We start from the raw sequence: 14,645 nt of genomic DNA on the forward strand, positions 1-14,645 counted from the left end.
TTAATTGTAGTCACTTTTAATCAAGTATGACACTTTATTTATGTTTACCTACAAGGGGAAAATATAGTATAATTCCAGAAACATGCATTTCTATTGTCTGCAATATTTACAAATCATATAAAGATATTTCATGGTTATTCAAGGTTTTTTTTAATAAAATAAATTCAAATACATCTCATTCTCTGCCAGTAACACAGGTAAATATCAAAGAAATATATATTTTAATAAAATGAAAAAATTCCAACCACAAAAGTTATTCTTGATGTATAAACTCAAATTCTAGGTTGTGGCCTTGTCATCAAAAATAAGTGAGATTGATCATGAAATCACTAGTTTAGTTAATATATCCATTACCAGAACATCACTCAAAATATTTACAATCAATCAATAAATAAACTTACATTACCTAAAGTAAATGACTGAAAGAATAATTATTCTAGTTTTACAGTTTCTTCAGCTAAGAAGGAGTTGTTTAAATTGAAATTGTACCAGTGTAAATCATGTATGAGCAGATCTGTTAAGTCATTTCCTACCTCAAGAAGAGCAGCAACTGTAGCCGAAAAAAAAAAATCAGGGTAATAGTATACTGCACAGCCAGCATAGTGTACACACCCATTTTATATATTCATACTATAACTGTCCACAGTTGTAAACAAACTCCAGTACAGCCTTTATTTTCCCCTTCCCCAAAAAGTGTGCACATGGTCCAGACAGGTAAATGCTGCAGCATACACAATCTTGTCCCTACTTTCTCCTCCCTCACAACACAAAGACAAATATGTATTTAGGGGCTAATGTGACAAGGTGTAGAGTGCCCTCAACTCTCAGAAAATTGACTTGAGGGCATTCAACACCTTACAAAATGGTATGCAGTATCTTGCAGGATTGGGCCCAGAGACTTGTCTAACATTTGTTATTGTAATGTAGGAATTTTCATTTATCAGATCCTATTTTAAGTTAATAGCATACTTAGTAATAGCATTGTTTTTAAAAGATAACAAGCAAAGCTATTGACTTCCAAAATCACAAGATTCTGTTTTTAAATGAATCTCATTACTAGTATTTATTGTAACAGTTGAAGAGTTTCATGTCTTGAAATGTTTATCAATCAGAAGATACAGAACATTAATTTATTTAACTGTACACAAACAATTCATATGCAATAAAACAGAGCAACCCTTAGATTGTGGGTGACCAAGTTCTACTTTTACAGAATCTCACAAGCAAGTGAAAATTAGGTTCATTTTATTCAAGTTAATTTAATCTTATTTATTTAAGAAAATTAGATGTTTAAATTCTGGGTTAACAAGTAATACAATGATAAATAATATTAAAATCCTGGAATGACATCATAAAGCTAAACATCAAACAGTTTGAAACCCGTATCAAAATCTAGTTCCTTTCCATATAACTGTGATGGTTGTAAATTATATAATGTATTTGTATTAACCTAATGGAGCCTACAGGTACAAGTGCAAAGAGTTGGTTATAGCTAGCTAATGTCCATGTTAGGCAATTTCCTGTTCTGATTCCAAAAGGTTCTATTACCCCATGCATTTTTTTTTTTTGGCAAATAAAATTAAGTACTAAAATTCCAATAATTCACAGTGACAGATTAAATTTCCCATTTCAAGTAATTTACTCACAAATATAACATGAAGACGGACACTGTAGTTTTTCAGTGAAGTTTAAGAAAAAAATTTAGTTGAGGTGCAACAACTGTCTCATAAACTCATATGTGGTAAAAGCCACAGCCTGGGACGGTATACAACGAATATAATTCAGAGATAAACCACGGTATAATCCTCTTCGTATTCCATGGTGCCTATATACATACTTCAGTGTCTGCACCATTGTACTGAAAAGATAAAAAGAATCCAAGCCCTTATGCAATACATAGATTTATTTAATATTGAAAATCATTATCTTAAATACAAGGCATTTCATGTTCCTTAAAAAAAAAAAAAAAGTGATAGCTAATGAAAGTCGTGTGACCACTCAAGCTATCTGAGCTTCTCAAAGGTTTCTCTGTTATCCTCACAGTGCCACTGTGAGGTATGTAAGCGTTACCCTATTTTACAAATGAGGAACTAAGGCATAGAAAAATTAAAGGCTTGTCTACACAAGTGCATCTCAAAGTATAGTATAGAACTGTGTGCATGCTAACAAGGTCCACATGGCCAGTTAATGCATGGCAAGCTGGTGTGTTGCAGATTTTTGCCTAGCTTGCTGCATGCTAACTCTCTGTGCAGACAAGCCCTAACTGATGTCACACAGGAAATCTGTAGCAGAGCCATGATTAGAACACAGATCTGAGCCTCAGTCCCAGTGCCTTAGTGTGTGTTTGTGGTGGGCTTGCTGTTTGACTGAAATATTCCGAGTGGTCTGTTTGTTTCAGGGCCCGTGTGCTGAGCCTAGCGGCCTTCTAGGCAAGGCTGAGAGCTTCTTAACGAGGCTTTGATCCCTAAGCCCTTTAGCACCCATCAACTAGTGAGCTAGCGAACAGGAGTGGATAACAGGGGAGTTTTGTGAGGGAGTTTAAAAGGGGAATATGGGGGGGGGGGGGGGGGGCTCGATACACTTAACATTCTTTAAACTTAAAGCCAAAAAAAAAACCCTGATAAAAACGAAACAACAACAAAGGAACAAGTTGCAGGAGTAAAAAGGGAATGCAGGCAGAAGTCCAGCAACAGAGTGGGGGCTATCCAGTTTATGGGCAGGTGGTGTATCTGTGCATTCGGTGCAAGGAGCTCCTGGCCCTCAGAGACCATGTACGGACTTTGGAGACCAGTGGCTGAACTGGAGGAGCTAAGGGAGACACAGAGGTATATATATATATATATATATATATATATATATATATGAGACTTTCTGGGACAGAGTAGAACAGTCCCACCCTCGGTTTGACACCCTCTGTGCTGTTGAGGAGGATGAAAGTCTCAGGGAACAGAACATCCAACTGGAGCAGAGGGAAACGATCCTATAGTTGGGACCCTCCTGCCAGATGATATCGTTGTATCCTCTCGCAATGAGGATACCTCTCTTGGTGAGGGAACTCCAGTTATGGGGAAGAGACAGGTAATAATTATGGGGATTCAATCATTAAAAACACAGATAGCTGGGTTTGCAATGACTGGGAAAACCTACTAGAATTCTTTGAGGGGGTCAATAAGCACGTGGACAAGGGGGATCCAGTGGATATAGTGTACTTAGATTTTCAGGAAACCTTGACAAGGTCCCTCACCAAAGGCTCTTAAGCAAAGTAAGCTGTCATGGAATAAGAGGGAAGGTCCTCTCGTAGATTGGTAACTGGTTAAAAGATAGGAAACAAAGGGTAGGAATAAATGGTCAGTTTTCAGAATGGAGAGAGGTAAATAGTGGTGTCCCTCAGAGGTCTGTACTGGGACCAGACCTATTCATAAATAATCTGGAAAAAGGGGTAAACAGTGAGGTGGCAAAATTTGCAGGTGATACAAAACTACTCAAGATAGTTAAGTCCCAAGCAGACTGCAGAGATACAAAAGGATCTCTCAAAACTGGGTGACTAGGCAACAAACTGGCAGATGAAATTCAGTGTTGACAACTGCAAAGTAATGCACATTGGAAGACAATCCCAACTATACATATACAATGATGGGGGTCTAAATTAGCTGTTACCACTCAAGAAAGATCTTGGAGTCACTGTGGATAATTCTCTGAAAACATTTACTCAACGTGCAGCGGCAGTCCAAATAGCGAACGGAATATTGGAAATCATTAAGAAAGGGATAGATAAGACAGAAAATATCATATTGTCTCTATATAAATCCACGGTATGCCCACATCTTGAATAGTGCGTGCAGATGTGGTCACCCCATCTCAAAAAAGATATATTGGAATTGGAAAAGGTTCAGAAAAGAGCAACAAAAATTATTAGGAGTATGGAACGGCTTCCATATGAGGAGAGATTTATAAGACTGGGACTTTTCAGCTTGGAAAAGAGACAACTAAGGGGGGATATGATAGAGATCTATAAAATCATAACTGGTGTGAAGGAAGTAAATAATGAAGTATTATTTACTTCTTCTCATAACACATGAACTAGGGGTCACCAAATGAAATTAATAGGCAGCAGGTTTAAAACAAACAAAAGGAAGTATTTTTTCACATAACCTACAGTCAACCCTGTGGAACTCCTTGCCAGTGGAGGTTGTGAAGGCCAAGACTATAACAGGGTTAAAAAAAGAACTAGATACGTTAATGGAGGATAGGTCCATCAATGGCTATTAGCCAGGATGGATAGCTATGGTGTCCCTAGCCTCTGTTTGCCAGAAGCTGGAAAGGGGCAACAGGGAATGGATCACTTGATGATTACCTCTTCTGTTCATTCCCTCTGGGGAAATTGGCATTGGCTACTGTCAGAAGACAGGATACTGGGCTAGATGGACCTTTTGTCTGATCCAGTATGGCCACTCTTATGTTAACTATAAGACCATCCCCTTCTCTTTAAGGCTCAAGCTTTGGAACACATTCTGTATTTCAGACTCTGCCCTAAGATGAATTTCCAAACTATCTCTGAAAAGAGTACCAGCTGCACAATTTTTATAAGTAGCCTGTTTTAACGGATAAGTGAAGCAGTATGTGCATTAGATCTGCAGATAACTGTTTTTCCTCTTTCTGAGCATAACATAAGAACAGCCATACTGGATCAGACCAAAGGTCCATCAAATGCTACAGTGTTGGGCCACTGTGGAGTTTTCCCCGCCACAGGGACATTAAATTTAATTATATTATGGTCTCCATTACCAAGCAGTCCAGCTATATTCACCTCTTGGACCTGATCCTGTGCTCCACTTAGGACTAAATCAAGAATTGCCTCTCCTCTTGTGGGTTCCAGGACTAGCTGATCCAAGAAGCAGCCATTTAAAGTATAAGGAAACTTTATCTCAGCATCCCTTTCTGAGGTGATATGTACCCAGTCAATGTGGGGATAGTTGAAATCTCTCATTATTATTATTGAGGGTTTTTTTTATTTTAAATAGACTCTCTAATCTCCCTGAGCATTTCAGAGTCATTAACACCATCCTGGTCAGGTGGTCTGTAATATAGCCCTACTGCTATATTCTTATTTTTCAAGCATGGAATCCATAGAGATTCTATAGTACAATTTAGTTCATTTAAGCTTTTTACTTAATTTGATTCTACGCTTTCTTTCACATATAGTGCCACTCCTCCAGCAGCACAACCTGTTCTGTCCTTCCAATATATTTTGTACCCTGGTATTACTATGTCCCATTGATTATCCTCATTCCACCAGGTTGTGTGATGCCTATTATATCAATATCCTCATTTAATACTAGGCACTCTAGTTCACCCAGCTTATTATTTAGACTTCTAGCACTGGTATATAAGCATTTTAAAAACTTGTCATTTTTTGGCTGTCCCCTATTGCAGGACGTAACTGAATGGGACTTTTTTTCCATTTGACTGTTTCTCATCAGATCCTCCCTGTGTTTTATCATTTTCCATCCTCTCCTACTTATTAGGACATAGCGAATCTCCATTTATAGATCCTCCCCTAAAGGATGTCTGAACCACATGCTCCTCCGCACCTGTCGGTTTTACCCCAGCCCTTAGTTTAAAAACTGTTCTACGACCTTTTTAATTTTAAGCGCCAGCAATCTGGTTCTGTTTTGGTTTAGGTGGAGCTCATCCTTCCTGTATAGGCTCCCCCCTCCCAAAAGCTTCCCCAGTTCCTAATAAAACTAAACCCCTCCTCCCTACACCATCGTCTCATCCAAGCATTGGGACCCCACAGTTCTGCCTGTCTAACTGTCCCTGCATGTGAAACTGGAAGCATTTCAGAAAATGCTACCATGGAGGTCTTGGACTTCAATCTCTTACCTAGCAGCCTAAATTTGGCCTCCAGAACCTCTCTCTATTCTTCCACATGTCACTGGTACCTACATGTACTACAACCACCAGCTCCCCCCCAGCACTACACATAAGCCTATCTAGATATCTTGAGAGATCCGCAACCTTTGCACCAGGCAGGCAAGTCACCATGCGGTTCCCCCAATCATCGCAAACCCAGCTATCTCTGTTTCTAATGACAGGTTTCAGAGTAGCAGCCGTGTTAGTCTGTATCCGCAAAAAGAACAGGAGTACTTGTGGCACCCTAGAGACTAACAAATTTATTTGAGCATAAGCTTTCGTGGGCTACAGCCCACTTCTTCGGATGCATAGAATGGAACATATATTGAGGAGATATATATACACATACAGAGATCATGAAAAGGTGGGAGTTGTCTTACCAACTGTGAGAGGCCAATTAAGTAAGAGTTGATAAGACAACTCCCACCTTTTCATGCTCTCTGTATGTGTATATGTATCTCCTCAATATATGTTCCATTCTATGCATCCGAAGAAGTGGGCTGTAGCCCACGAAAGCTTATGCTCAAATAAATTTGTTAGTCTCTAAGGTGCCACAAGTACTCCTGTTCTGTTTCTAATGATCGAATCACCCATTACTAATACCTGTCTCTTCCTAATAACTGGAGTTCTTACAGAAGTGAAGAAACTATAACTATCAACAAATAGATGGTAAAATATAGGGACCAAAAAAAATAAGTATTGTCAGAGATCTGCAAGATGGCTCAGCATTCACGGGCTACCAACGAAATTATTCCCTGAACATATCTCCCATAATCCTCCAAACTTGAGGTCTTTTAATTCCTCTTTTTCTCCATGTTCAAATACCAACATTATGACCACTGTCCATCCATCCTGAGAGTCAGAGATATGGACTCCTCCGAAATACCAACTTAGTAGGGATACTGAGTGTAAGACCTAGTATCTTTAGAATGGTTAGTTCCTGCAAACCCAAGCAGCAAGAGATCACCAAAACCAGTAATCAGACCTTTTATACAAAAAGAACTAAAAAGATTGATGTTTATATAACTGAATAGAAAATTAATGGATTTCAACTTCCATTTGTTCCATGCAAATTAATGCCAGTTTTTGGTAAAAGTGTGAATTTAATAGGATTTGAACAATGTTCTATTATGGAGTTTTCACTTAGTGTTACCAAAGTGCACTATGGAAGAGCCTGAGATATTTGATCTTAGACTGTAATAAAAGGTAATAATTGGAGATATACCAAATCTCCTAGAACTGGAAGGGACCTCGAAAGGTCATCAAGTCCAGCCCCCTGCCTTCACTAGCAGGACCAATTTTTGCCCCAGATCCCTAAGTGGCCTCCTCAAGGATTGAACTCACAACCCTGGGTTTAGCAAGCCAATGCTCAAACCACTGAGCTATCCCTATACAGCAACATAAGCCTATGGTTCGTGGAACTCAAGTCAGCTTACCTGCGTCAGAAAACCCTGGACTTGAGCATCTACATTGCATTTTAACACCAGGTTAAGAATTTTCTGACCCATGCTCAAACCTAGGGTGCTGGCATCCATACTGCAGTGCCCAGACCTGAGTCAAAGTAAATATATCCCAAAATGCCTAGCGCCCCTCTCCCCCAATGTCAACACTCTAGCCCTAGGAACACAGTGCACTGTGGGAAATCTCTACTGCTCCCAGTTTCCTACCTGTGGAGGTGCTATTGATGTGACTCAGGAGCCCATAAGGATCACATGAGTACATAAACTGCATAATTAGCTCGTTTGGTGGCTGTTTCAGTAGAAAAAAATGCAGTTCGAGATGGCATCTGAGAACTGTGCTCTTCACCTTTAGGCTGATTCACATTGGCGGGAAAAGGTTCTGAGGATAACTAACAACTCTAGAGGCTGATGTTCTAAACTATTGAAATAAAACTTGGCAATACTTAATTTTTAGAATAGAATGTTCAATGAAGAATATTTGTTTTTGTCAGTTTGTTTTGATATTTGACATAAAATGTAGGTTTCAGAGGAAAAAACACACACTCACCCCAGCCTGCGGGCTACTGGCTGCAGAAGGGTGAAGTGTATCCCCAGGCCTTGGGATGCAATCTGCTGCAGCACCCCTCGGGGATCCCTTATCGTTTTATAGGGCCAAATACTGAAGTCCTGGTTTCAGTCCTTGCTCAGATGTAAGTCTTATTTCCGTCAACAGGAATACCCACACAAATAAGACAAGCAGGATTTGATCCTATGTATTATCTTTACAGGGTTGGAACCATCTTTGATAGCTCACTCTCCTAGGCTAAAGAAAATCTTGCATTTCTCTAAATAGCATTCTTTACTTTACTTTTGCTGTCCAATAGTCTTACTTCTTATAATTTGGCCCAAGTGTTTGAGGGCTGGGAGAGGGTTGGTTCAAATGCATTGAATAGAAATTTAGCATGGATATAAGAGCTGGTGTGTTTTTATTGTTCTCTTTAATACAGTATCAAAGCCTCAGTGACTCAACTGGGAATGGAAAAGTTATATAACTGGATCACCTCACCCCACTCCCTAGTCCTCCTCCTTTCTGCTTCACAAGTGCCAAAATCCTGGCTCTGTGTGGACTATGGCAACTATATTTTAAACCTGAAAATTAATCCAGCTCAGAGTAGGATTAGCTGCCAGTGAAGCATCAGAATGCCAACCTGATGTTGCTACCCATCTGGCACAATGCCATTATGTTTTTAATTCCTTTTTCTCATTTCAGATGTGTTCCTTTTTTAACTTCAGTCAAGGGTAATATGTCCTGAGGATCCCTTATCACTGTCCCTCATGCACCTGGAGAGGCAGGGATAAGGGATCCTTGGGAGACTGCCATGAAGTTTTGGGGCTGGTTCCCACTGGCTGCCCTTACAGAGCACACTGCCCAGATGCCAGTGCACATGCAGCAGCAGGGAGAGCAGGGAAGCCCAAGAGCAAGGGCCAGGGAGTGGAGCAGGGACCAAGCGGCTGCCTTGAAGGGAGGCAGAGAGGCAGAGCTCTCGGCTCAGCATGGCCAGGAAAGGAACGACCCCTAACATGCTGGTGGCCCGTAGCCGCCTCCTGCCTGGCAGCTTTGCTCCCCACTCCGGGAAAACTCTGCATAGAGGCGAGGAAGAGCCAGAGCCGTGACGGCTAGAGGAGCAGGAACAGGAAGCACACTCCCAGGCAGTAATGGTACTTCTGGTCACTGTGCTGACTACATGCAGCGCTGCTCCTCTGGGATGCATCCAGAGGACTTCTGGGACTTGAGTCAAGTCAGGGCCTCATGCACACATGAAAGCAATGGGGTCTAGGTCACAGTTGAACATGGGCTCAGACCCTGGGTCTGAGCCCCAGGTTAGCACATTTGCAGTGTGAATGCAAAGGGGGGTTGGCTTGAGCCCAGGCTCAGCTCTAGGCCTAAATTGCTGTGTAGATATATCCTCTGTGTTCAACTATAACTGTATTGTGAATCAGTACTGTGGTTACAAGAAAGTGAAAGTAAACAAGAAAAAAATGTTCACTCACATTGGGGCCAGATCCTGCACCATTTAAGACAATGGAAGTTGGTGACACAACGGTCCCCAGCACTCCTGCCTTGAGTGCCAGGGACTGGACTACAAGACCCCTCAAGATCCCTTCTGGTCCTATGATTATATGGCTATGTCTACACTACCGTGGTAAGTTGACCTACGCTACGCAACTCCAGCTACATGAACAATGCAGCTGGAGTGCGGCGTTACCGCAGGGTCTACACTGCAGGGGGTCAACGGGAGAAAATGTCCCATCGACTTACCTTACTCTTCTAGTCGGGGTAGGCTGGAGAGTGATCTGCAGTCAATTTAGCGGGTCTTTTCTAGACCTGCTAAATGGACCGCCAGTGGATTGACTCAGAGCATTGATCCCAGCTGTAGTGTAGACCTGCCCTGTGATTCAACAGAAGCAGGATTGGGCCCTTGGAGCCTATTTATGCCAAGTGAAGCTGTAGTAAATTGAAGCCTAACACAAAGAACTTCAACAATAAAGATCTCATATTAGCAGAATTCATTTCTGTGATTTTTAAAAAAGAGATCACAATAAAGAAAAAAAACAGTTTCCCTCTCAGTTAAGAGCATAGAAACATATTACCATCTCCGCAAGTCGAAAATACGAAGGAATCTATAGCACAGTAGATCATGTATTAGTTTTAAACTAAGAGGTTTACTTATACATTTAAGAATTCAGTTACTACAGTTGAAAAGGATATTATAATAAAATGCTTACAGGCACTTGTCAGCATCTGGAAGAGCCGCTCCTAACTGCATTCGCCTACGAGTTACATCAAGTGGATATCTAAAGAAGAGAGGTTTTTTGTTTTTGTTTTTTAAAGCATTTTAACTACTTGCATGACAAAAATATGACTATACACACACACATATATACATATACCTATGAAAAAAAATATATAATATATAATATATTTTATATATATATATATATATATATATATATATAATATATTATATATTATATATTTTTTTCATAGGTATATATATATATTTTTCATAGGTATATGTATATATGTGTGTGTGTATAGTCATATTTTTGTCATGCAAGTAGTTAAAATATATAATATGCAATATATATAAAATATATAATATGAAATATATAATATGAAATATCATATATATATATGAAAATTCCATTTGAAACCTCAAAGTTCCCTTTACAGTGAGTCAAGGAGCAAACTCAGTGCCCAACACAGCTGAAAGTTAGCCAAAAAGGGAGACTTCCCCCACCACAATTAAAAACAGTGAATCAGATATCTTAATATATTCCGTTAGGCACAAGTAAAGAAGATACATGAATATCAGACAGAGCATAAAACAGTTTGTGTAAAACAGAATGTAGTGGGGAGACAATGGCATTAAAAATAAAACTCACCTTTGAAATATCAACAGAAATGCATGTGTGACATTTGTAATTAACTAGTTTAGAAAAAACTAAATACCAAATAAATAAATCCAATCAATTCACCTGCTTCTGGGCCATGGAGAAAATCTGACAAAGGCAGTGAGTAGAGAAGGAGGGGGAAATAAAAATAAATGATGCCAAAAATACAGTAACAAATATACATTTGTAGCTATGATTTTGTTTTAAAATGAACTGGTATAAAACAACTCCAACTCTAGGTAAGACTCTAATTTACCTTAGTGGAAATTTGTCAGAATAAAGACAGCAGGATTTGATCTGATACATATACTTTTAAAGATCTTCAAAATTAACACACATTTAGAAAGTGAAGTACCATGAAGTCAGTGCATTCTAGTTTCTGAGCTATCAGGTAAACAAAGATTAACTCTGAAATATTACATCTAAGAAAAATTCTTAATCCAAAATAGCATATAATTTCTTCAATAAGTGCAGCTAAAAAAACCCAAAACAAACAAACACAAACCCCACCAAAACTTACGATATTGTCTGTGCTATTGCTCCAGCCATGCCACCACATAGCAAGCTTACATGTGTTTTCAAAACTAAGACTTCAGGATTATCTAATGAAGGCCTTCCAAGCAGGTTAGGTGCTTGGGAAAGTCCAATGCTCTTTAAGGTACTAAAGGTAAAAAATGAAAAACCTGAAAGAGAAAAATGTAATTTTATGTAGGACTTTAGGAAACAGCAAGTTTCTTACTGATACGCATAGTCTTTGTAACATAAGACAGTAATCACACACTGAATTATTTAATTCCTGATTCTTTATGAGGTTTTTATTAAATACTGTGAAAAAGAGAAAAGTTACATACATTACATAAATCAATACAAGTATTACATGTTTATCCAATAGCAAACCTAAGTGTGGTCTAGGAGTCAGCTTGTTGTAATTTGCAACGTGTTGAGAAAACACTTTGGGAAAAAAGTATGGCATTAATTTTAAGAATTGTTTTTTGTACTATACATGCAATGGAAGTGTGCATACAATAATACTTTGCAATTGTCCTGTAACTTCTAACCAAGGATCTTAAAAGACTTTGAAAAAAGTGATTTTTAATTTAACATGTTATAGTTACAAGTAACACCTAAGATTAGTATAAATGAAAGAAATTAGACAAAAAAATCTCTTATCTTTTCAGTTTATTTACTTCATTCAAGAACAGACAGTCAGTTTCATTGTTTCCCCTTTATAGTCAGTCTATTTTCCTTAGTTTGTGTGGGCCTTTCACACAGCAACTACAGCCAGATTGGCCAGGTTTAGGAACAGGTCCTGCACCTTTTTCCATCGGAGAAGTTTTAGGGGTGGGGAGGGAGAGAGAACCCAGTCACTGGCCCCTCACATCTCAGAAAGGTCACTTAGGGATTTTCACCAGTGGTATACATTACAGCAGCTATTCTAACTTGCATTGATCATCATCATAAGCTGATCTACCATAAAATCGGGAAGCTGCAAATGACTCCCTGCAGTTTGCCCTTTTCATTCTGTCCAAGCAGAAATTTAGCCCTTCAGTTTAACAGAAGCTAATACAAATTTTGCAAATACAACTGTGAGATGCGTGTATAATGCTGTCAACAATATTTTTAACTTACCAGCATAAGGAGCCATTCCTACAACTGTAGGCATCAGTCCTCTGTAAAATCCAATGAAACCTCCTTCCTTTTGAAGGAAAAATAAAAATACAAACAAATTCTTGACCAACAGAATTATAAATAGTTAGATTATTATGGAACTGATTGTACTGACAACAAGTCGTTTGTATGACACTGATAGCCACGCAATGAGGTATTAATATTAACCGCGTCTACCTCTTCCTCAGATGCTGAGAGGAGGGACTATAAATTGGCTACTTAGGAGACAGAGAGGAGAAGGCAGGTCTACCTACACCCAAGATCACAAAGTAGAGAGATGATTTCCAATACACACAAATAAGTATGTTATCTTTCCGCCCCCTGTTATAAATATTATTCTCTGAGGCAAAATCCTCAGGAGTATATACCACTGCTAATTCACTGTTATTCCCAATTTGTCATCCTCTGCCATTTCCACCAGCTTGAGCCGCTCTCCACCAGCTTGAGTAAAAGGGGAGCATCCAGACCCTTTTGTAAAATGAGAGTGTGCTACACACACAGTCAAAGACAAATTCACATTAGTTTCCATCAGGTCATTAAACAAAATCATAGAATACCAGGGTTGAAAGGGATCTCAGGAGGTCATCTAGTCCAACCCCCCACTCAAAGCAGGACCAATCTCCAGATAGATTTTTGCCCCAAATCCTCCCCTCAAGGATTGAACTCTCAACCCTGGGTTTAGCAGGCCAATACTCAAACCACTGAGCTAATAGTGTTGCACAGCATTAAAAAAATATAAACACATTTTTCTTTAACAAATATGGAAGGAGAAAATGAAATACCTTTGTATAAATAGTCTTGAATGCATGAATAATCCCTGTGTACTTGTGCTCCCCTTTTACTTGGAATGCCAGACGCGCTCTTACCATATCAAGAGGGTAAGTACAAATGACTGCTGTTATACCTATTTAAAAAAAAAGACCACCACCACAGACCTTAATTGATCTTAGATAGTTTTAAGCAACAAAGGATCCTTTCAAGGCAAACAATTAATATATGGATGTATACTCAACAACAACTTTTAAAAGTCAAATTTAAAAGTATACCTTTAATCAAAGGCTAAGAGAACAAAATTCAGACATGCAGAGAGTATTTACATTTGTATCCATCAGCACTAATAGGAGCTATGCAATTAAACCTCAATCCTGCAAAGGCTTATGTTACTAACTGTACTCATAACTCCATTGGAGTCAGTGGGACTACTCACCTGCATGAGTAGTGAGTAAATCTTTGTAGGAGCAGGGACATAGGACCTAATCCTGCCATATTTAAATATTCAAACATTAAATGAGAAAGCACTTCAGACTTATACATTTAATTTCCAAAAAGTGATGTTAGAAAAAAGTCTAACAATACAATTACTATATATTTATAAGTGTGTATTTAAATGGTATCTGAACAGACGGAAGATATTCTAAATGAAAACTTAAAATAAGGCTAACAATAGTTTTAATTTATGTTGATATTTAATTTGTTTTTTTAATCATTCTATTTACTCTTAGCTGAATGACAATAAATTAGTTAATGCCACATTGTTTACAGAGCCAGATTCTGTGGTCCTTAATTATGCATGCAGCACTTAATTGTGGAAGTAGCCCATTTGAAGTCAGTGTTGTGTAAGTAAACCCTACATACATGATTAAGGGTTGTAAATCTGACCAAGTGTTATTGTAGCACCATTGACATGCCCTGCAGTTAACTTATTTAATCACTTCCATTATAAATCTCTCTATCTGTATTTTTCTTTAGTTAGACTTCATAAGATGATATTTACTTGGACAATAGAAATCTGAAGATCTACCATCATGCTGCTCCAAATCTGCATAGAGGCTTAGATGTCACCATTTTAGGGGCAGATCACAAACAGAACATAGATTAAAATGACAGGTTTCAGAGTAGCAGCCGTGTTAGTCTGTATCCGCAAAATGAACAGGAGTACTTGTGGCACCTTAAAGACTAACAAACTTCTTCGGAGCTGCAGCTCACGAAAGCTCATGCTAAAATAAATTTGTTAGTCTCTAGGGTGCCACAAGTACTCCTGTTCTTTTTATAGATTAAAATGACAGTCCTCACTAACATCATCATTTAAATAATTAGTTTCTCTCTATCACTAAGATATGAGGTAGATAGTAACCCATGAATTGTTTACAAGAAACATGTAGGGAAAAC

At 38.7% G+C, this 14,645-nt stretch overlaps 1 protein-coding gene across 2 annotated transcripts in view; it reads right to left on the reverse strand.

Annotated features, from left to right (window-relative positions):
* SLC25A16 (solute carrier family 25 member 16) overlaps nucleotides 1-14,645 on the reverse strand; it is a 30,513-nt gene continuing 15,868 nt past the window's right edge. For both annotated transcript variants that reach the window (XM_045024063.1, XM_045024064.1), the window contains 5 exons: nucleotides 13,259-13,380; nucleotides 12,438-12,504; nucleotides 11,329-11,491; nucleotides 10,140-10,208; nucleotides 1-1,858 (listed from right to left, as the gene is read on the reverse strand). In XM_045024063.1, coding sequence (XP_044879998.1) covers nucleotides 1,702-1,858; nucleotides 10,140-10,208; nucleotides 11,329-11,491; nucleotides 12,438-12,504; nucleotides 13,259-13,380 — 578 coding nt within the window. In that variant the 3' untranslated portion in view covers nucleotides 1-1,701. The remainder of the gene's footprint in view (nucleotides 1,859-10,139; nucleotides 10,209-11,328; nucleotides 11,492-12,437; nucleotides 12,505-13,258; nucleotides 13,381-14,645) is intronic.

The sequence above is a fragment of the Mauremys mutica genome, chromosome 7, assembly GCF_020497125.1.
Source record: "Mauremys mutica isolate MM-2020 ecotype Southern chromosome 7, ASM2049712v1, whole genome shotgun sequence".
Classification (NCBI taxonomy): domain Eukaryota; kingdom Metazoa; phylum Chordata; order Testudines; family Geoemydidae; genus Mauremys; species Mauremys mutica.